Source organism: Hyperoodon ampullatus (genome assembly GCF_949752795.1).
Source record: "Hyperoodon ampullatus genome assembly, chromosome: X".
Taxonomy (NCBI): Eukaryota; Metazoa; Chordata; class Mammalia; order Artiodactyla; family Ziphiidae; genus Hyperoodon; species Hyperoodon ampullatus.
Genome location: NC_136913.1, coordinates 89,339,338 through 89,362,023, shown reverse-complemented (window position 1 = coordinate 89,362,023; position 22,686 = coordinate 89,339,338). Strand labels below are relative to the sequence as shown.

General features: G+C 42.0%; 1 protein-coding gene across 1 annotated transcript; it reads right to left on the bottom strand.

Moving 5' to 3' along the window:
- Window positions 1-9,122: 9,122 nt before the first annotated feature.
- On the bottom strand, window positions 9,123-22,333 carry PLP1 (proteolipid protein 1; the record flags this gene model as incomplete). The annotated part of the gene is made up of 7 exons (XM_079728084.1): window positions 9,123-9,194; window positions 10,290-10,355; window positions 11,143-11,216; window positions 11,663-11,831; window positions 13,003-13,159; window positions 13,915-14,101; window positions 22,330-22,333. 7 exons carry the CDS (start codon window positions 22,331-22,333, stop codon window positions 9,123-9,125), a joined length of 729 nt encoding a protein of 242 aa, XP_079584210.1.
- Window positions 22,334-22,686: the final 353 nt, after the last annotated feature.

Genomic DNA, 22,686 nt, shown 5'->3' with positions numbered 1-22,686 from the left:
TATTTGAAGATGTTTTCATCATCTTGTAATTTTGTTGCTGAGAGCTAAGTGTGTCACTATTTGCACAGTTGTAAGAAAAACTGTAACGGGACGTTATAAACTTGCCTAAAAGAGTCTTCTCCAATAGCTTGAACTGGTTTGTAAAAACATTTTAATGTGCAAGAGCCACTGATTGATGTCAGGGAGAGTGGAAATTTAATAGCCAAATTTTAATAAAAAACCTTTGCGTAAATGAAAAGTTAGTAACAGGATTTACTGAGCACAGCTAATGTCATACTGCAGCCATTTAGATCTATGAATCTTTGTGAGATATCGTTTTTAGCTATGACATTCATTGGAGCCAAGCCTTAGTTTAAACTGAACTCCATATTCCAAAATGTTAAACCATCACTTCAAAATTAAGGAGGCATATTCAATCACATTGTTCTCGCTAAAATATTTATAATAATATGTTTCAAATAAGAGATAGATTTACATATATAATCAAATAAATTTTATTTCAAAATATTATTTCATATTTATCTCATACTTTAAATGTTCTGTTTTGCATGCTTTATAATGTGTATAATATATTAGTAAGGCAGTACACAAATATCACATTAATTTTTTAAAGATAAGTGTATTACACGTAGTATCAGTTCCACTATATTGATCTCAGCTGTGAGATCATTTGAGCCTCGTTTCTTTTCAATAGTAGTTCTGTAATCACCATTTCTGTCTATTCTGTGATTGTTCCAGTTTTCTACCTCTTCTTGGGTCCATTTTAGAACTTTATATTTTAAGAGGAGACATTCTGTGTTCTCAAGATTTTATAATAAATTGCCAGATTGTTGTACATAATCATCTCTAATATTTTTAATCTCTTCCATCTTTGTATCTCCTTTCTTGTTACTAACATGGTATAATGTTGCCTTCTTTCTTTTTATTTAATCAGAATCAGCAGGGAAATATCTATTCCATTAGTCTTTTCAGATACCAACTTTTGGTTTCATTTATATTTTCAAGTCTCTCTGTTTTCTAGTGAATCAACATAAGCTTTTATCTTAATACCTACCTCCTGCTTTCATTTGTTTTACTTTGTTTTTCTTTTTCTCATGTCTGAGGTTATATACTTTGTTCATTTGATTTGGGTCTTTTCTCAAAATTAAAGATAATATTGTGTACAGCTATACAATTTTCTAGACACCTAAGTTTGAAAAAGAGTGTTATTCAGTATGGAGTTTCGGGAATGAAATCTTTTCTTTGTTATTACATTTGAGAAAATTTGGGTATTTTTTTTTAGTTATGATTTCTTATTTAGTTAAGGGATTACTTATAAGCATTCCTCAATTTATAAAAAAAATCATTTTGGGTCCACTTTTCATTGTTTATTCTTAGTTTTATTGGATTATGATGAAAGAATGTGGTCTGTTAACTTTCTACTTTTGGTAAATTATCAAAGTTTCTTCTGGTCAAGTAAAAAAAAGATAAAAGATAAGTGTATTATATTGATACATTTTAATACCTTTTTATATGATTGCATTCAGAAAATCTTCTCAAATTTTAGTGTGTACACACATCATTCTAAGATCTTGTTAAAGTTTGGCATCTGATTCAGTAATTCTAGGGCAGGGCCTGAGAGTCCACATTTCTAACTAGCTCCCGGGTGATCCTGATATTGCTTGTTCTCAGACAACACTTGGAGCAGCAAGGTCATGGGGCAGGGGGAAGGTGGGTATGTTTTACTATAGGATTGCACAATCAAAAATATGTGGAGATGACTAGGGGATGAAGGGACTACACTCCCTGCAGGTTGTCCTTCATAACTACTATTTCTCTGAGTGGAGTTTCTGGTAGGGACTGAGCTGTAATGACTGATGTTCTGCTCCCTGACAAGCACCTGGATGCAGCGCAGCTCTGCAGCTTTCGCAGTCAGCTGAACTGAGATAGACTGGCCATCCTCAAATTCAAACTGATGTGACCAGTAATGGTGCATTGCTCCAGTCTGGAGTTGACGGATAATAGCTGCTGCTGCCTCATAGGACTGATGTGAGGATTAAATGATATAAGACGTCGAAAATACTTTGTAGAGGGCTTAGTAAAGTGTATCTATTATTGTTGGAGGTGTGGCTGCCTGTAGACTGGGCCAAGATCCTTTTCAGATGGTTATTTTGGGTCTTCTTTAACACTGAGACAAACAGGCCATCAAAACCCCACGTCATACGGCTTCCCTGGTGGCGCAGTGGTTGAGAGTCTGCCTGCCGATGCAGGGGACACTGGTTCGTGCCCCAGTCCGGGAGGATCCCACATGCCGTGGAGCGGCTGGGCCCGTGAGCCATGGCCGATGAGCCTGCGCGTCCGGAGCCTGTGCTCCGCAACGGGAGAGGCCACAACAGTGAGAGGCCCGCGTACCGCAAAAAAACAAAACAAACAAAAAAAACCCATGTCATAAAATGTGACATTTAAAAAAATTTTAATCTGGAAGTATATGAAAGTGGCTATAACCACCTCAGCTACTAAAAGCAAAGAAACAAACAAACAACACACACACACACACCACAAACTCAGTAAGCACCCATAAACTGCCTGACTTTGAGAAATGTAATTTACTTGTGTGTCCTACCAAATATACTAGCTGCAGAATATATCCTCAAGTACTTGCTTTATGGAATTATTGACACTATTCACCAACAAGAAGTTGGGAGCATCTACTGAAAGTGACAAATTTGTTTACTGATATGTAAACTTTCTTTCTAGAAATAATTAGCTGAGACATTTGTTTACTAAGATCACTCGTAGCTTGTGATAATATCATCTGCAAACAGAAGAATATTTATGTTTATGTTCACATTTTTTGTTAATGTGGGCTGATTTCACATTTTAAATCAAATAAGATTTCACCAAATTCATACCTAGTACATTTGCGGGCATGGAAGAGAGCTTTGATTGCAAGGGCCACAATTCCCTTCTTTTTTTTTAAGCTGTTCTACATGTGAGCTCAAGTCATCAAATAAAATTAGAGCTACCTAGTGAGGATGTGGGGAAAAGGGAACCCTCGTCTACTCTTGGTGGGATTGTAAATTGGTGTAGGCACTGTGGAAAACAGTATGGAAGTTTCTCAAAAACCTAAAAATAGAGCTACCATATGACCCAGCAATTCCACTCCTGGGTATATACCTGAAAAAAAACAAAAACACTAACTTGAAAAAATACATGCACCCCTATGTTCATAGCAGCATTATTTACAATTGTCAAGATATGGATGCAACCTAAGTGTCCATCAACAGATGAATGGATAAAGATGTGGTATATATATACAATGGAATACTACTCAGCCATAAAAAATAACAAAATTTTGCCACTTGCAGCAACATGGATGGACTTGGAGAACATTATGCTAAGTGAAATAAGTCAGACAGAGAAAGACAAATACTGTATGATATTACTTATATGTGGGATCTAAAAAATACAACAAACTAGTAAATATAACAAAAAAGAAGCAGACTCACAGATATAGAGAACAAGCTAGTGGTTACCAGTGGTGGGTGGGGAGGGGCAATATAGGGATAGGGGATTAAGAGGTACAAATTATTCTGTATAAAATAAACTACAAGGATATATTGTACAACACGGGGAATTTAACCAATATTTTATAATAACTATAAGTGGAGTATAACCTTTAAAAATTGTGAATCACTATATTGTACACGTGTAACTTATATAATATTACTGTACATCAACTATATTTCAAATAAAAATTTTTTTAAAAAAGAACTTAATCAGAAAAAAATACTTTAAAAATCTGGAGCCACCTATAAATTTGAAAGTATCAGCTCACTTGTTTGGTTCTAATGTTGTAACCCTCAGAACCCAACTTTGTGGTTTTTCCCTTTTCATGTTTGAAAGGTAGAGCTTCACGTAATACATGGAGTATCAATTAATGTAGTTCCTTCAGAGCCCAGAGCTGGCCTACTGTCCATGTTGGTGAACAAAACAGTAGAAGGCCTTTTAACATTTTTCAACCCTAAATACCATAGCATGTCAGGCCTCTTTCTCTAGACACAGAGTCATATGTCTCCATCTTCTTTTACTTGACTCTGTTTCTCATGGGACTGTACAAGTTTCTCCCTGATTCTGTTTTTTCCACCTTTTCTGTCATAGGATGTTAGTCTCATTCTTTACCACACTTCCAGTCTCCCTCCCTAACGCTTTTTGTCTTTAGTTGAGTTCTCTGAGGGCAGAGACTGTCTCTGTTTTAGTCACAGCTGTATTACCATCATCTAACATAACACTCGGCACAGAGAATTTGTTAAATAAATATTTGTTGAAGGTTTGAATAATGTTAAGGTTGGATTTCCTTTGATTATTTCATGATGTGGAAAACACTCATTACTTTATCTTACTTTTCTTTCCTTTGGAATAAATTTGATCAATTCAAGGAGTTCCAGAGCAGGAACACATAGACACCAAAGTTTCCAGGACAATAAAAATTGTGAAAAGCTTTTTGCTTGCTTCAGAGTGGACATGGAAAATCTTTCCCAATTTATAGATGTTGACTTGAACTCCTTACCTGCTTATTGATGTAGAAAAAGGCCAAGTATGATTTTTTTAATGTAAGAATGAATATTTCTTACACAGTGGGATTTACTAAGCCAAAAAAGGAATGGCATTTTGTTACATGCTATAACATGGATGAACCTTGAAAACACTATGTTTAGTGAAATAAGCCAGACATAGAAGGACAAATATTGTAGATTCTACTTACACGAGGTACCTAGAATAGGCAAATTCATAGAGACAGAAAATAGAATAGAGGTTACTAAGGGCTGGTGGGAGGGAAAATGGGGTTGTTACTGTTGGACGGTTACAGAGTTTTTGTTGAGGATGATGAAAAAGTTTTGGTTATAGACAGTGGTGATGGTTACACAACACTGTGACTGTATTTAATGCCACTGAACTGCATATTTATAAATGGTTAAAATAAATATTATTTATGTATATTTTACCACAATAAAAAAAGAGGAATAAAAAAAAGAATGAATATTTCTTCCCTCTGTTACTTAATATTCATCAAGCTAACCATGAATGTCAAAATAGACACATTATCTGTGCTCACAGTATGAAAAATCAAAGAGAGAAGTACCTTATGTCTTATATTATTACCCTCATGGCTTCTCAGATTTAGCCTGGATGGAAAAAAAAGCAGGCTGAATAGCCTGTGTTTATATAAATCCTGATCTGCGTGCCCTCTGACTCCCCAGATGACTGAGTGGGTGGAAGCACGCACATGCATTGTGACAGTGTGTACATAAATACTGTCACATGTAAGGCCAGGAGCAGGGTGACATAGAGAGCAAGTCACAAGTTGTCAGGACTCTAAATTGAAGTTTTGTTTTTATCAGGGCCCTAGAAAACCAGAGCCACGTGAAGTCATGGCCCTTAACCATGACCTCTCCCACATACTGAGGGGAGAATTCAGATGCCCACTGCAGTCAGCCGGTTGGACTGCTTCTTGCATGCTCCCTGCCTCCACTCTGCTCCACCCTGGAACTCTTCTCCGCTATGGCTGAGGCTGAGTGAGATCCTTGAGATCATATCTTTATCCCCTTTCTACCCACATCACCCCCAAACTTGAAACTCCCAGGGTTTAGCACAAAGCTTAGTAAGTGCCCAATAAATATTTGTAGACTGAATTAGTGAATGAACGAATGTTGCTCTGGCCAAAGCCGCAGCTTCCACACCCTGCATAACTGCACTCAGTACTGACCCTGAAGATAGGAAAAACAGTACAACTGATGCTGTAAGAAAATGTTTCTTGTTTATACTGCTGCATCTTGATCTTTGGCTGATCTAAGCACAAAGAGAACTCTTTCAGTTCAGAGAAAAGAGGTTTATGGTGTGTGGCAGAGCTAAGAACAATGGGCTCAATTGACAGACTGGAGACACTCTCAGCTTCTGAGAGCCTGGAAACTCCATCTATAGATCGGTCCCAGAGGGCAGAGCCAAATAAGGGCAGATGGAGAACACAGCTTTCTTGGGAACTGGTTTTCCACTCCTCTGAGGCAAAAATACATCAGTCTATAGCACCCTGAATCAATTCTCCAAAATATAGTGCTGTGTCCTTGTTTGCCAGTGTCTAAAATTAAGTCCTTGTCATATTTTTATTCTCTTTGTCTTAAAGTCATCCAACCAGCCTTGCTTGCAGAATATTAATTGCGGTGAAGCAGAAACCAGGAGGTTAAATTGAACCTACTTTTGAACGGAGCTCCTTAACTGAAGACTGACTTGTTGCCCCCAAGCTAAACTCTCCTTTCTCTCTGATCATGCTCCTTGCCATCTGCAACTACGGGACAATGAATTGACAGCTAATTTTAAGTCAGCTTTCTTTAGGCTGGTCATTAGAGTGCCTACTGTCCGACAGTGTCAAATTCTAGCCTAGGGTTGTGACAGGGATTTAATGCTGTGACCCAAGTGGGCTACTGGGCTGGCCATTAGAGTAGCAGGTGTCACTAATTTATCTTAACACTGCCCTGCCACAGACTGTTTAAATTCACATTGCCCTTACCATATCTGCTCTGCCCCTACATTAAACCTTTCAACCAGTACTTTCCAGATAAAACTAAGCATTATTCATGTATGAAGCACTAAGTGTTATTTTTGGAATATACAAACAATTCCAAGAAAAGTTAACAGTAACTGAATCCTATACACACCAGGGCCGGGGCACCATTGTCATATTAAAGAAGAAACCATACTTGACTCTGAATTAGTAGAACAATACTCTGAAACCCAACTTCTAAGAGAAAAGAAACCTTAAAATGCAATAAGTTGGTAGCAAGACCTGAGTTGAGTTCTAGTCCAAGCTCAGATAGGTATTTATTGCATTATTGGATTTCTTCAGGTACTTTATTTGCCTCTATTTCTTAGTGTCTCCAGCTATAAAAATAGAAGTGATTTATCTACTTATTTCAGAAAATTGTTGTGGGAATGACTTGTATGACTTGAAAACTAAATAAGCTCCTTAAACAAAGCACAATAAAGGTACAATTATTTTGAGTTGCTATTGTAGGGTTAAACAGAACAATTCAATCAAAAGACACAGTGTTTGAGAACATTCTTAATTTTATTTTCTTTAATTTTATAAAATACATTTTGTAAGATAAGCTTCTAAAAGTTTATCCTTTATGTGTGTTAAAAATGGAATTCTATATCAGAAATGAAGGAGACACTTTCAGTTGATTAACTCTCTTCATGTGTGTATATGTGTGTATGTATGCATGGGAGGTTTTCAGGGAAGGGTTGGTTATTTGTTATGTTATTAAATCAAAACAAAACACAAGGTATGGGTTACTTCACTTTCCTTGATCTTGATTGGTTTCTTACAGAACCTTTTCCATCTGCTCCCTCTATGCAGCCTGGAAGCTTGTCTTGTATACTGTTCTGAAAGCAAATATCAAGTGTCTTTTTGTAAACCTTACATCTCCTTAAACGTTGTTGAAACCGCTTTGGGGGAGAAAACAAAACGACTCTTTACAGCAACAGAGCCACCTACAGCCATACCCATAAAATCTTTCCCTTAATAAAGACAAATCAACTTTTTATTTTTTAACCCAAAGTTAAAACCCAAACACAGAAAGGGAAGACTGAAACCTGGGAGCTATTCGAATTTCAAACTCTTTCCACTTTTCCTTTTCCATGGAAGCTTACCAACTGAATAGCTGATGGCTGGTGCATTCAGTTATATGATCTGCACCAGGAGAGAATAGCCTGTATGTTAAACCTAACTCTTTAACACACCAAGGTAACATTGCTAAATCAAATCATCTCCCGCCAGCTAGAAAGAACGATCAAATAGGTTATTCAAATTGAGGTTCAAATTCACCAAATCTGTTTCTGCAAAGGATGGAATAATTGGTCGAAAATCCCAAGAGATGCAAGCACTAGCCAATTTTACACATCATTTGCGTTTTTTTAATGTCCAATTTTCATTTGTTAAAGAATCATAATCAAAGAATCATTCTCCAGACCTTTCTGGTACAACCCCAAACAAGCGATAGACAAACTGAAAAATGTGAAATGTGCATCATTCTGAAACAAATCAAGATCTTCAAATCACCTGCTATGACTGAATGGATAATACCCCATGAAAAGAGCACCATTGTGAAGATATGACAGAGGCCGAAGTACACAACTAATTAACAGAAAGAAGACATGCTATCCAGAGAGTTATCTATCCTGTGTCTACCAGAGGGCTGGCTCAGTTTACACCGTTAGCCTCTAGCAACTGCTGCTCCTTAGGCCAGTCTTTTTTCATATGAGCTAGTTTCTCTCTATCCTCAGCTCCTTGGAAACCACAGGGTTGTCATGGTAGCTGTTATCAAGGAGAAGGGAGTGAGAAAATGCTGACAACACCTTGTTTCTCTTCTCTAACGAGGTATAAGGCCAGGTGCCCCCTTTGTCTCCACAGACACTACGCTCCCTTATGCTATAAGTAAGGTTGGCTGAGTTAGGGCTTAAATAGTCCATTGCCATCGGGGTCAGTGCTCTCTTTCTATGGGCGAAAGATCCTTGCTTTGACCCCCTTCTCCCAGCTGCAATAGGTAGATTTGGGCAAATGCTCTTATTGTTTTGCTAGCATTCTTTTTTTCTTCTATCTTCAGTGGTAATAGGGAGACAGGAGTGAGTTCTCGGTTTTGTACACCAACGAGAATATATTTGGCCCCCAAAATGGCAAGGGAGCCAGGTACATCCCTTTTCTCTACCTGAGCATCTTTCTTTCCACTTTGTTTCCATCAGTGGAAGTGCCCCTTGAGAAGAAAACACTTCCTGGTCCTCAGGAGATGCTTGAAAATTGAATTGAGCCTCCATTTCTTTGTGACTTGCAGTTGGGGAGTCACCATCTTAAGCATTTCCCATTTCTAGCAGGAACCAGCTATGAAGCAAAATGACTAAAAGAGGTACGTAAGAGGGGAGAGTCCACGGAGAGACATTAATCACCACGAGACTCTCCTTTCTTGTTACACTCGTCAAGTAAGAAGAGGGCCAGTCAGTGGCAAAGGCAAAGAGTTAACATGGGAGACGCAGCATTGTAGGCTGTGTGGTTAGAGCCTCGCTATTAGAGAAAGGAAAATTTCTACAAGATATCAGAACTTGGTGCCTCGGCCCATGAGTTTCAGGACGGCAAAGTTGTAAGTGGCAGCAATCATGAAGGTGAGCTGTAGGTAAGAGAAGAGAGAATATGAGTGAGAGTAGAAAAGCCTCCCTCCTCCAGTCCTTTTGGGAACGAGGAAGGGTAGAAATAAAATCATAGTTAAATAAAGAAAAAACTCCTGTTCTGCAAAAAGCAGCATATCTAGGCTTTTGCCCTGTATACTTGACTGGAAGTCCTCTCTGAGACATTTCCTTCCAATGGCCCAGGCCTAGAGAATCAACTCAACAAGGAATTTTTCTACACCTCTGCTCAGCCCAGCACTGAGCTTTCCTCAGGAAAGTGAACAGTAACTGGGCTCTGCCATCATCATATCTTATGTGTCTGAGCGACCTGGATTCATAGGGTGCTTGCTGTAGATGCATAGCCACACCGTGCAGCACAGCCTTCCCCTGCTTAATGCATCCATTTATTTCACAAGATGAGGAACAACTCGACTCCGTAGAAAAGCCTCAGCAGTGGGGGCCAGGAGTGCTACAAGCTGATCCTTGGCTGATCACCACTTATTCAATGACTGGAGATAAATTGCTTCACCCTTCATTACACCGGGTTCTTATTCTGAACAATGAATGCACTACATTGACACTGCGCTGAAACACCATCCATAATAACGATTCTAATAATGTTAAGAGGTCCTTCCAGTATTTTCAGGAGAGTAACTAAATCCCTTGGAGAGCATCCAAGATGATTTCTACTTACAGTATATAGAATTCTAGGCTACCAAAACTCATGTTTAGTAAGGTTTCAGTGTTCTTGTCAATGATCTGACTGGAATGTGTTGAGAATTAACTATAATTTCTGACTGCAAAGCACCTGGCAATGTTACATGCTCTGTAAATGCTCTATCTTATTATTCTTGACCACGAATCTCTTTCCTCTTCCTCACACCACTTTGCTTGTTCTTATCTCATTTCTGAAAATTTTCTGCCTTGCCAACCCAAAGTAGAAGGCCACAGTCTCTACACTCTGCTGTCTCTGCCCAGCAGCTTTTCTCCAGCACGTCAAGGTTAGAAGGAATCTACCTCTTTTTACCTTTCAGCATAGCTGTACCCAAACTATCCCAGGACCACTTATTTGCCAAGATCATTAAAAGACCACTCACCAGGGAAACCAGTGTGGCTGCGGCCCCCACAAACGCAGCAATAAACAGGTGGAAGGTCATTTGGAACTGTAAGAAAATGCAAAAGGGAGAACTGGGTCTTGCAACAGCTGAAATAGGCTCTGCTGCAGATCATGAGTGCAACTTTCTGAACGTGTTGATATCTTTCTGTGTGTTAATTTGGCATCTCTAACTAAATTGTCACATCCCTGAGTGTAGGCCTCCCATTCTTCAATGTACACTATAGCACCTGACCCCATAGCACCCAGAACACAGAATACTCATAAAATAGTATAGTCTTCCCAAATAATCAACTGGTTCCCCTGGGTTGTGCCCAGAATCCCAAAACATTTTGCTTTCAAAGAAGTAGTTTACTGCCTTCTTCCTCAGGATTTACTTTTATTCCCCTGCCTCATTTGTGTATAATATCCATTCTCAATACAGTGCTTCCTTTTTTAAATGTACTTTCTTTTTAAATGAGATTGAGAAGTTCCGAACTAAATGTGTTTTATAAAACCTACGTATGTCTGGGCACAATCCATTTTCTTGATAAGGTTTTTAAGTAAAAGAATGAAAATTTTCACTTGGGGGATTTTGCCATTAAGCTCTACCTTTACCTAGAGCTACAAATTTCTCTTTTAAGGGAGGAAGTCTTAGAATGGAAGGCTTTCTCTGCAACTTTAAGGAAAATAGATATTTTACCATGTATGCTCATTGGCTCAGGCAATATTTTATAGAAGGCAATTTGCTAACTCAAAATCCAGCAAAAAGAAATTGTGGTCCTTAAAATCAAAGTTGGGTAGAAATTTTATGTTACTAGCCATTCCATTGTAAAATAACCCAATGCCCCACTCACCTCAGCTGTTTTGCAGATGGACAGAAGGTTGGAGCCACACACCTTGCCAGGGAAAGCATTCCATGGGAGAACACCTACGTAAGACACAAATATCAACCAAGGTAAGCTTCCCAGAGTTATGGGGCTATATGGAGCACTTCTTCCATCTTTAATCATCCTGGCTGAAAAGTTGGGTCCTACTGACAATCAGGATCTTCTTTTCTAAAGATTTACCCCAAAAATAGAAGGTGGTATTGAACAGTTGCAAAATTTTTTTTTGTTATTGAAATGTGCTGCTTCTGGGTTGGGGACAGCAGTCAACTTGGGTAGAGTAGTGCAAAGAGCCAAAATAACTCCCACCACCTCCAAGAAGTTCCCTTCTCAGGGAAGAAACCACTCCAGTTTCAATGAGAAGGATTAACAAACTAGATCCAAGCATCCATATTTTTATTTTTCCCCATAATTACCACCTTCCTTACCCTAAGAACCAAATATATAGTGCTTCTATAGGGGGTAGGGGAGCCAAGCCACCTTAACTCACCATACATTCTGGCATCAGCACAGAGACTGCCTATACTGGCAGAGGTCTTGCTGGGGGAGGCAATAGACTGGCAAGTGGTCCAAGTGTTGAAGTAAATGTACACAGGCACAGCAGAGCAGGCAAACACCAGGAGCCACACAATGGTCAGGGCATAGGTGATGCCCACAAACTAAAACAATTGACATGGGGTGGTTAGAAGTCAACATCAGCCTGCAGACATTGAAATATAAACAAGGAGATCCTGGAATGGCATGTACCAGGTTCCAGGGATTTCCACCAAATGAAATTAGTAAGCAGGGCACCTCTACCAAATGTCATTGGCAGTATCTACTAAAGAAGTGGCCCCAAATATGACAGAGGGTGGGGGGAATGGGTGGGGGTTGGAGTGAGGAGGACCCCTGGGTTAGAGAGGCTTCAGGAGATTGTTTGGGCAGATAAGGTGTGAAGAAATCAAGAGAGATCTTGAAAGAAAGTCGTGCCATTTAAATGCCTTAGGCTGAGCTTAGAAAATTTTCTTTGTCAAAGGACTTTGGATCCCTAGTTATTGAACAAAGCCAATAGGAGATTTAAATTTCCAATCCCAAAACCTTTCTAAGCCAACTGCTAGCCACAAAAGACATCACCATAACCCACAGATGTTCAGCCCCCAAAGGATCTTTAACTCTAGAGGCTGGAAACGAATGTGTACCTCACTGAAAGCATGGATAGCCCTCTGACAAAGATAAAGCATTAAATATGCAGACCTACACTAGCTCCCTCTGGGGCCTCCAACAATGTAGGATCCCAGAATATTATGGATTTCATCTTGGAGTCAATTACTTAATTTCTATGATCCACCCTCCCTCTCAGATCAGGTACCTACCTACATCTCAATCCCACGAGTAGCATTTTAAACTCTTGGGCAGTCAGATCTACTCTTGTTGTGGTCCCAGCTAGGAGGGGAGTAAAGGGGTACCAACAGATGGCTTAGAAATGGTCTGATTGAACAAAGCATCCCACGAAACTCATGCTTTTCCTTTTGAGATGAAATTTTCTAGGGAACTTTTAAAAAGTGAGGCTAAGCCAGCTGGGCACCACGTTCTTCCTGACCTTCTCGTTTGGCTGCAGCCATCACGTCCTCACTCAAAAGCCAGGCCCCTAAAGAGGACCCAGCCTTGGGTGGGGGTGAGGCCACAGACTCACGCCCAGTTGTCCCCCACCCCTTGTTATTGCCACAAAATCCTGAGGATGATCACCTTGTCGGGATGTCCTAGCCATTTTCCCAAACAATGACACACCCGCTCCAAAGAATGAGCTTGATGTTGGCCTCTGGAACCCCTCCCCTTCTGGCCCCCTGTTACCGTTGCACTCAGGCCCTTGCCGCAGATGGTGGTCTTGTAGTCGCCAAAGATCTGCCTGACTGCGCCGGTGGTGTAGAAGCCCTCAGCCAGCAGGAGGGCCCCATAAAGGAAGAAGAAAGAGGCAGTTCCATAGATGACATACTGGAAAGCATGGATCCTACATTATCAGACAGACAAAAAGCCAGAAAATCTAATAAATTGAGGACCCAGTTCCCTTGCTGCATAAGTTAGTTGGACCCTTGAGTGGGCACTTAAACAAGGCTAAGGATTCTTTAGAGGGATCACTAGGTTCTTCCTCTGTGCTTCTACCTTATCTTTATTGAAGTAAAAGAAGATGCTCCTCCCCAACACCAGGTTTACCCTGTAACCTGAAGAACCGGGGCACTACTCTCCTTGACCTGACCCTTCAGAGATGCTCCCTCAGAGGAGAGAGTAGAGAGGAGCTAGGCAAGAAGGAAGAGGGATGAAAGAAGAGGAGTCTAACTTGCCCTAGGAACAGGAGAGGCTTAGTACTGTGCCTGAGTGGACTCAAGCAGTGTGGTAAACCAAGAGAAGCAGCCCCACCCTGTCTAATCATTGTGCCTCCCCCGAGTTCTTTATATGGACCACTTCAGAGGCTCCAACTCTGTCCATGTTAACCCTACTTAGCAGAAATTAAAACATGTGGGACAAAGAAAGGGTGGGGTGGGTGTGGTTAGGAGTGGGCTGGCAGGCAGGCAGAACTCCCCCCCCTGAATGTGGCACTTTCCCTACATTTAGGGCTTCAGATGTGGCACAGGTAGAACCTGCACACAGAAGGAAGACTCAGGAATCCTGTCTGGTCCCACACCAATCCCCTGCTAGTCACTAAGGTACTGATGAGTTCTGTATCTCCAAGATAGACAGGGTTTGTGGGGGACAGTAGGTACTTACACATTGATGAGATACTCATAGTCCTGGTAGTTTTTGGAGAAATAGGTCTCAATTAGCTTTTCTGTGCCAGTGAGTGCTTCATGTCCACAGCCACAGAACAGTGCCACCCCGAAGAAACACAATCCAGTGGCCACCAGGGAAGCAAAGGGGGCCCCTACGAGACATCTCGCACAGCACTCTAACAAGCCTGAGGACAAAAGAGGGTAAACAGTCAGGGATGGGCAATACATAGCTCATCACTCATCACTCTCCACCAGCCCAGCCAGGCTCTGTGCTCACATGCACGGATGGTAGGGGGTGGGAGGTGTCACCCCAGAGGCCAAAAGCAGGAGAGTCTAGAACCTTAGACTTTTAGAATGTGAGATTGACCCCCCAAACTATACTTTGTTCCATTCTTGAAGATAAATCCTTACCTTTAATTCCCAGAATGTACGTGGGTTTTTGAACAATCGGTATTTAGGTAGCCAGCTAGAGAGATGATGCACTCATTCCCTCCTTTCTTCTCATTCTGATTTGTTTTCATCATTTATCAACTCTTATGGAGTACTTACTATGTGCCCAGCATTGTGCTAGGTATTATGTGGAGTGTGAAGGCGTAAAGACATAGACTCTGCCACAGGGGACTTGTTTGTCTACTGAGGAGAATGAGCTAGATAGACCTAATATTTTCACCTAACAATTCCAGGCAGCCAAGTAAATGGTTATAAAGGGTAAATGCCCTTAGAATTCCAGGAAGGGATGATTGCAGGCCAGAGATACTGATATTGTCAGACAACATTTGAGCCTTAGACAGCATTCCAGGTGGAAAAACTTTGGAAATTGCATGTTCCTGGGTATTCCTGAACGTTGTGTGTATTTGCTGCATGGAATGCTTGATTCTTCTTAGTCTGGATGTGTGAAGAGCAGTCCAAAGGAAAGTAGGGAACTGGCAGAGGATGGGAAATGGTAATGGGAGGATTACTATTATTTTCAGTAATAAACAATGCAGGCTGAATGATTTTTGGACACTTTGCATGGCTGATTTGTTCCCCAATACTATAGTTTGGCCAATGTCCCCACCCTCAGTCCTACCCTGGAGTTCTGTCAAAACAGCTACAAAGAGACTTTATACAAAGTCAACAAAGCATGAAACATCTTTCTGGAATGGCAAAACACACCAGGGCCTGGGAACACAGGTGTCTTAAAGTGCTAAGAGTCCCTGAGATTCCCCACACCTGGTACCTCAGGCCCCAAGCCAGTGTTGCTGAGAAGCAGGAAAGGCACGCAAGTCACAGGCTCTGAGAGCAGCTGTGCCCCCAAGTACTAGCCCTTAGCTCTAAGGTGTCACATGGAGTGAAACTTAAAAAATATCCAGTAGGTGACTGACTAGATGGGAAAAGGATGGCTCCCTCTGGCCTCTTGGCCAGATCCCCAAAAGGTGGAAGAAATGAAAGTGTTAAACTCTTCAGAAAAAAAGTTATATATACACTGATTTTATCTATCCACATATCATATAGATATGGCATATGAATTATTTTTGTATTTTTATGTATATATGTATTATACACATATGTAAAATATTTGTGTGTATACACACACACACACACAAATAATCAGCAAATGTGCTGAGAAGCTGCTATTTTCGAAAAGCATTTTGGAACTCCTTACACAAATAAAATAAATTGTATTAATTTTTAGGTTTGGATTTTATCCAAAGCTCGCTTGTCTATTCCAGGGTACCAGGGACAGGGGGAGTCCTTTGCCTGAACCTCTTAATAATAGTACAGTTTCTTTTTAGACCTGAGTGCTTGACCATCTGGTGATTTGCCTGGCTGAACTGCATCCATGTGAACAGATTTTGAAGGACCAAATTATCTCTATCATGAGAAAGTTGAGGCAGAGACATTTATTTATCTCTGTTCTCAGAGCCACAGAATGAGTGAGTCCTCTTACCCACTGTCCCCTAAAATGACAGCCCTTCCTTGGTGCTCAAAGAGCCGCATGCTCAAAGATTCTTGTGTGTCACACCAGAGACAAGACTCAGAAGCCCAAGCCAAGCAAAATAAGTAGCTAACGTTTGCAGCAGAACTGAATTTCCTCCCTTTTCTAAGAACTGAAGCACTGCTGTCAGAAAACTTGGCCTCTGTGGGAAGCAGTGCTTCATTAGAGCTGGCCCACGGGGGGTGTGCGCGTGCGTGCACACGTGCCAGGGTGGGGGCACATGCATGAATGCAAATGTTCACATAAACACATGTATATACCAGAGAGAAAACCATAGCAGTTGAAATTGCTCATTGTGCTCAGGAAACATTCAGAAACTGATCTTCCTCTTTCTCAACAGGTTAAAATACTAGATGCATCCTATAAGTCAAGAAAAGATGTTTGGAAATAAACAGTGCTGCCATTTTCCTTCTAGGCCTATCCAACTCTTCCCCACCCCCAAACTCTTAGAATCTTCTAGTAAAGAAGGTCTCTGAAGCCTGGGGGTGGGGGAAGGGAAGGTCAGTGACCCCACTGTTCCCTCTCTCCCCAGCACAGGGTCAAGGCTTGGACAGAGCCCTCCATAGCTCCCCTGGACAAAGAAGCCTTGTTTTGCCCTGAGATCTCAGGAGCCTCATTGGTATTCTGCAGGGGCCTGCAGGCCTGGGGGTGGGGAGGGGATCAGACCCAGGGAACAATGGAAGAACTGTTTGTTTAGCCCAGAGTAATGAGAGTCATCGTCCCTAGCAAGTGACTGTCTTGTGCCCACTCACTCACCCCAGCTTTCTCACCCTGGAAGGGGCTAAAATGGTGGTGCAGGTGTGAGCAGGGATGGAGAAACTTGAACTCTTGCTAACCAAACAGAGAATTCCACTCTAAGTTTTAGCTGATGCCCCCTCCAGGGTTGTAAAGATGAGGAAAATAGCCGCTTTAGTCTGTCTGATCCCTCAACCATCATCCAAATAACCAGAGAGTATCACATATAGTGTTCTTATTGGGTGATAAAGGGCTAAGCCATGGGAGCAACTCCGAATCATCAACTGATATTCTTTCTTCTTACATCCATTTTTCCTCCATTTTCTTAGAGCCAAATAACTTAGCACCCCCTTTTCTGCTCCATTGTCATTCGGAGCAAGGTACAAAAGGACATAGGCTTTAATGAGTCTCTAACATGGAGTTGGAAATAAATGGCCCTGGATAAATCTATCACTCCTCAGCTATAAACAGTTCGACAATATCAGCATAAGCATCAGGTGCCCACGTCTTCACATTGAAATGAAATGTTTGTTCTGGGGGCATTTAAGTTCAGCAGAAGTGAGGGATCTCAGTCAGTCAGTCCAAGCAAAAAATCATAGTTTGTATTCCAACTGGGAAAAACTCAGAACATGCAAGAAATTGTGTCATCAAAGTAGTTGACAATCAGAACATTCTGAGAAAGGTCCATTGGGTTCCCTTTGATTTGGGAATGTGTGAACCTAAAGTCAGAGGGTTTCCATTTCAGAAGTCTTCATGGTTGAAAAGATATCAGTTTGATTCAGGAAGGCTGTGAGGGATTCTGAAGAAGTTCCTTGGCTCTTGCAAGGACATTCTCACAATTCCAGGCTAAGTATAGACTGCAACATGGTGGAGTTGGCATAAAAGAACTATATAGCAATAATATTACCCAGTGCAACAGAATTGGATTAAACCACCTGACTTTGTTGAGAGGTGATAAAGAAAAATAATAACCCTCCCCAGTGTTTTCCTTTCATTTCTGTTCATTGGATTCAGTACAATTATCAAGCATATTAGCAGTAACCTAGACACTATGGGAAACAAAAGGGAATTATAAGGTCCAGTCCCTTTCTTCAAAGACCTTTCAGTCTTATTGGGGAAAACAAACATGTCTGTGAATCAAAAACCAAAGCTGCCTATAATCTAGTGTTAAAACATGTATAACCAAGTCCTGTGGGCAAAATGTAAGTAAAGGGGAGATATTCAGTGTTGGCTAGATATATCTGTGAACCCCCCAAACTAGTCTAATCAATCTGTGATAGAACTTCAAGCCCTTCTGATTAATGCTCTTCACAGGAGTCTGACAAGGATCAACGGGACTGCTGTGACTCATCCAGATTCCTCTATCCAAGGGAGAGGATTGATCCTGATGCTGTCTCTTTAAGCAGGAGCCAAAAGCTCCCAAGCCCTCCCTCCTTTCCCATGCCCTGGGCACGCCTCAAGGACGAGCTCCATGAGGGAAATTTAGTGTGAATCTGGGAACCCATCAAAGGGAGGAAAGGAAGGGCTTTCATGGAAAGGGATGGTAGAAAGAGACCAATTGTGCCTTGCACAATTCCCAGCCTATCCCTTGAATCCAGCTGACAAAGGGAGAGATAGAAGAACCCTATACAATAGAGCTAAACAACAGGCAGGCTCATTGAGTGAAAAACTGGCCCCATCTCCCTAAGTCTCTAATCTGAGCTAAAGTCTTACCCTCCTACCAGAACCCACCCCTTAACCTCACCCCATGAACAGAGGCTCCCTTGATCAGGACCTATCACAGTTGACAGGACCAAGATGCTAGAGCAGCCGTGACTGGTACTGGGGATGGATGGGGATGAGTGGGTGGGTTCTAGGAGTAAAACAACAATCCACAGGAGGTGCCAGAGACAAAGACTTTTGCTTCTGGCCTTATCCTGACCAGACAAAGCCCTGCCTATAATCTTGTCTTTCCTACATGAAATCAGCACTTATACCACATTCAAGCACTGGAAAGGGGCTCTGTAGCCCCTGAGGCATGGGTATCCAAGCTTGTTAGATAGTCAAGTCATGCAGAGTCAAATATAAAAGGAATCTCAGGCTCCTCTTTGAACAGGTATTATTATTGCCATGGCAACAGCATCTGGACCACCTTGTTTCCTATATTCCCTACTCCTCCCCAAACACACACACACAGGCATGCATGCATGGATACACATGCGCACACATGTATGCCAATTTATACCCAAACATTGGGAGACTGTGGTAGAGGCTGGATTGTTAAATTCTATCTCTGACACATTGTCTTTGCCTTGCCCACTTCTGGAAAGGTTAAAGAGAAGCATCTGGCACTAAGCTGAGAGACAACAGTTTCCATACCTTATTCCTTAGGTTAGACTCCCACTGTTTCCTCCTCTCCCCTTGGTTACAGTGTGAAGCTGATCTAGGGAACCTTGTTCTCTTCCTCGGGATGTCACTGACTTCTTTCCAGAGCCCTGTCTGGCAGAAAGCTCAGAGGCCAGTGCAGAACTGAATGATCAACTTTAGGACCATTTAAAAATAACCAAGGAGGAATTAATCAATCAGTACTTGCTGAGCTTTTGCTGTGAGTTTGACACTGGGCAGGCCCTGACAGTGGGAAAGGAAGGGAAAGCTACTCTGTTCACCTCCCATGGCTGCTGTGACCCTTCCTGATCAGGTCACTGCCCTGACTTGATGTTCTCTGGACCTGAAGTTCTGTGGGCAAGGAGGGCATTTCTACTGTTGCTTTCTTTCAGCACCAGGAATCCTGGGGATGGTTTTCAAGGATTTAAGTTAATACACAAAAAGGTAACAAGGGAAAAAGATGCCACTGGCTGGGGTTCTACCTTCATAGGTTTGGAGACTATATTTCCCCTCCCACCCATTTCCCAGGGGTTTCTTGGGCCTTGTTACTACTCAGAGAGATTTGAGAGCATAGTTCTAGTTGTCAGGCTATTGAGTAAATTGTTGGCTTTCCTAGCACAGAACCAGAGCAAAAGGTCCTCGAAGCAGAGCAGACCTTTCAATCTGCCTGGCTCTCCAAGAGCGCCTCTGGCTCTGCAGGGCCAAGGTGAGAAGTGGGGTGAGGAAGGCTACCTATGATCATTTTGGTCAGTGTCTCTAGGAAAAGTAAGTGAATGTGCTGGTTTGAATCTGCTTTCTTTTTAGCTCCTGGCATTCTTGCAGCATTCTTGCCATTGTGATGGGATTCAGATAGTCTTCAGGCATTTTGTAAAAAACTGGACCCCTGCTCTGCCTCCACACTTTTTGCCTAGGCTACACTCACTTACTCTGAGCCAGCCAAAACTACTCTGCTCGGCAAACAGCCACCTTTGAAGGGAAGCATCATAGTCTGGTTACCGGGGTAACAGCCACTGTTCTCAGACATCAGGCTTTGCAGGAGCCAATGTTTTGCTGTTCAGTAATGGCATTGTGTTACTAAGCAGAGAATAATCAGCTACTGCTCTTTGGCTCTTTTCCGGTTCCACTGTTATCCCAAAGACTCATTTGGAACATCCCTCTCCCAAGTCAGGACAAGTTTTAATGAACTATCATTTCCCCCGTAAACCTTTTGTGTGGACACTGCTGAATTCCCTGTTCCTCTTCACTTCCAATCCAACTGGATTCTGTATGGTTGAGGTAGTGAGCTCCCTGTTCCTGGGGGTGATTAAGAAGAAGCTGTAGGAATGCTTAATTGGCTGTTGTAGAAGGGAATCCTGCATTGAGAATTAGCTCAGACAGCTTCTTAAATTCCTTCCAATCCCAGATTCCACGATATAATTTGTCTACTATAATAGTTAAACAGCAACACACTCCATGTCAGAAGTAGTAGCAGTTCAGTACCTTGCTGGAGATGGTCTATTATTTACAATGTATTTGAGATACTTTGTCATTGAATAACTGAGAACTCAATGGCGACTCCATCATGTGCACCTTGCCCAAGTATGGCCCACCCCCAGGATCTGGGATCCAATACACAACCTCTACTGTGCCCTCACTATGGTAATCTCCCCTGAAGGGAATCATCCAGCCTCCATAACAGGAAACTATCCCTATGGTCACCTTATTTGTTCCTGCCTTTTCCTCAGGGCTTTCATCCCCTAAGGAAGTAATATTCAGCATCCTTCTTTACTCCCTCTCCTTTTTTTAATTCACAAGCTACCCCATCACCTGCCTTGACATTAGGTAGGGTTCTTGATGTTACCTAGGGCAGGAATTGAGTTCCTCCAACATTCACTTCTCACCTGGCCACACTGAATTGGACAAATGATTCTGACCCAAGTGCACAGAGTACGTACAAAGGAAGCCCAAACACTTTAGAAAGAAGAGTCAGCCTGTACATGCATTATTGTATAATAATCGGTATTATTATTATTTACAATTGTTGTAGAGCTTGCCTATTTTCAAAGGACTACCACATCATTATTATTTGATTTTTATAACCCTGAAAGTAGACAAAGCAGTTATTGTTATCCCCATTTTCCAGATGATGAAGTGATAATTCACAGCAACCTACCCAACGTCACGAAGTTCATAAGTGGCAGATCTGGGATTCAAACCTGGTTGTGTTAACTTCTAGTCCAGTTCTCTGCCCTCTTAATTATCCTGCCTGAATGCATGCTTCATAAAGCTCTCTCAGTGTTTCAGGATGAAACAACCTAAAGTCTGACACCACCTTAGTATAATTGAAAACCTATCTCCATGGATGTTGTTGGAGCCTTCTGAGTATTACATTTGATGGTGAATACTCAGGACAATTGATTCTCATTTCATTTAGGATGTATTCAAGCTGCTGCTCTTGTTTTGCCAAATGTGAGCAATGTCTACATGTTTCTGTGGCATCCTGCGTGGACAAAGACCCTTGTGCTCCACACACCTTGCTCTGAGTAGACACCACCAGAGACCAGACCTCATAGCTTCTCTACAGAGAAGCCCTCAGTACTCAACCAAGTCAGCAAGAGCCCTAAGGTCCCATCAACCTCCTTGTCATAGCAAGGATTTAGAGTTTGAGCCATGGCCTCAGGAAGGCTAAGTCTTTAATATTTGCTACATATGGTCACCCATACATGTGCATGCACACACACACACATACACGCGCGCGCGCACACACACACACACACACACACACACACACACACACACACACCCCCTTACCCATATCCGTTCCCTATGGTAAAGCCATTGAGCACTTTATTTTCATTTCCTGAACCTGAGATTGGCCTCCTCAGCCATGGCCAAGCCTGAGCCCATCTCTCCCAGTTTCCTTCTGATGCCCAGCAGGGTCCAAATTTTGTATCAAGCAAGCAGTTATTTTGAACAGCTGAGGGCCAGCCAACATTAGTTCCCTCTAACAAAACCAGGGATGTCAGCTGACTGGGCCATTACCAGGGCCTGGGAACCAGGGGAAAAGAGAAGGTAGAGGGAAGTGAGGGGCTAGGAGGACACATGACCACATCCAGCCTGCCGGGTACTCTCTCCAAGGACCTGTGGGACTCTCCACGTGCTGCTGGAGTTCTTTGACAATAAAGCATCATTCTCAGTACAGCAAAGGAGTTAATTTACTTGCGTGCTAAGGAATTAAAAAGAAAACAGGTGCCAAAACACAACTCATTTCAACCATTAGAAACCCCGAACCGCAAAGTTCTTGCAAATTCCTGTGCTTTGGCTTGAATCTTCCATGCTAAAGTTTTTGAAACTCACCCATGTCTTTGGGACTCTGATTCCAATTGTAGCCTGCTGGCTAGTCTGTTTTGCGGCTGACTTTGTTCAGCTGGAAGGATCTTGGTCTCTCCAGTCTCCTTCTTCGGTCCTTTACTTTTTCTCTCTGAGTATCTTTGTCCTCTTCTCCTGCAATGAAAAGGGCTTTCTGATTGACAGCCAACCCCCTTAAAGGGACAGGCCCGCTTTCCTCCTCCTCTCCTCCTCCCCTTCTCCTCCCCTTGTCCCCACCTCCTCAGGGATACTCCCTTCTCTAAGGCCTCCATCTTCTTTCTGCTATTCACTGCCAATTGTCTCATTTTTTTCTTTTTTTTCCCCCCTAAGGCTTGCCTGTGTGGA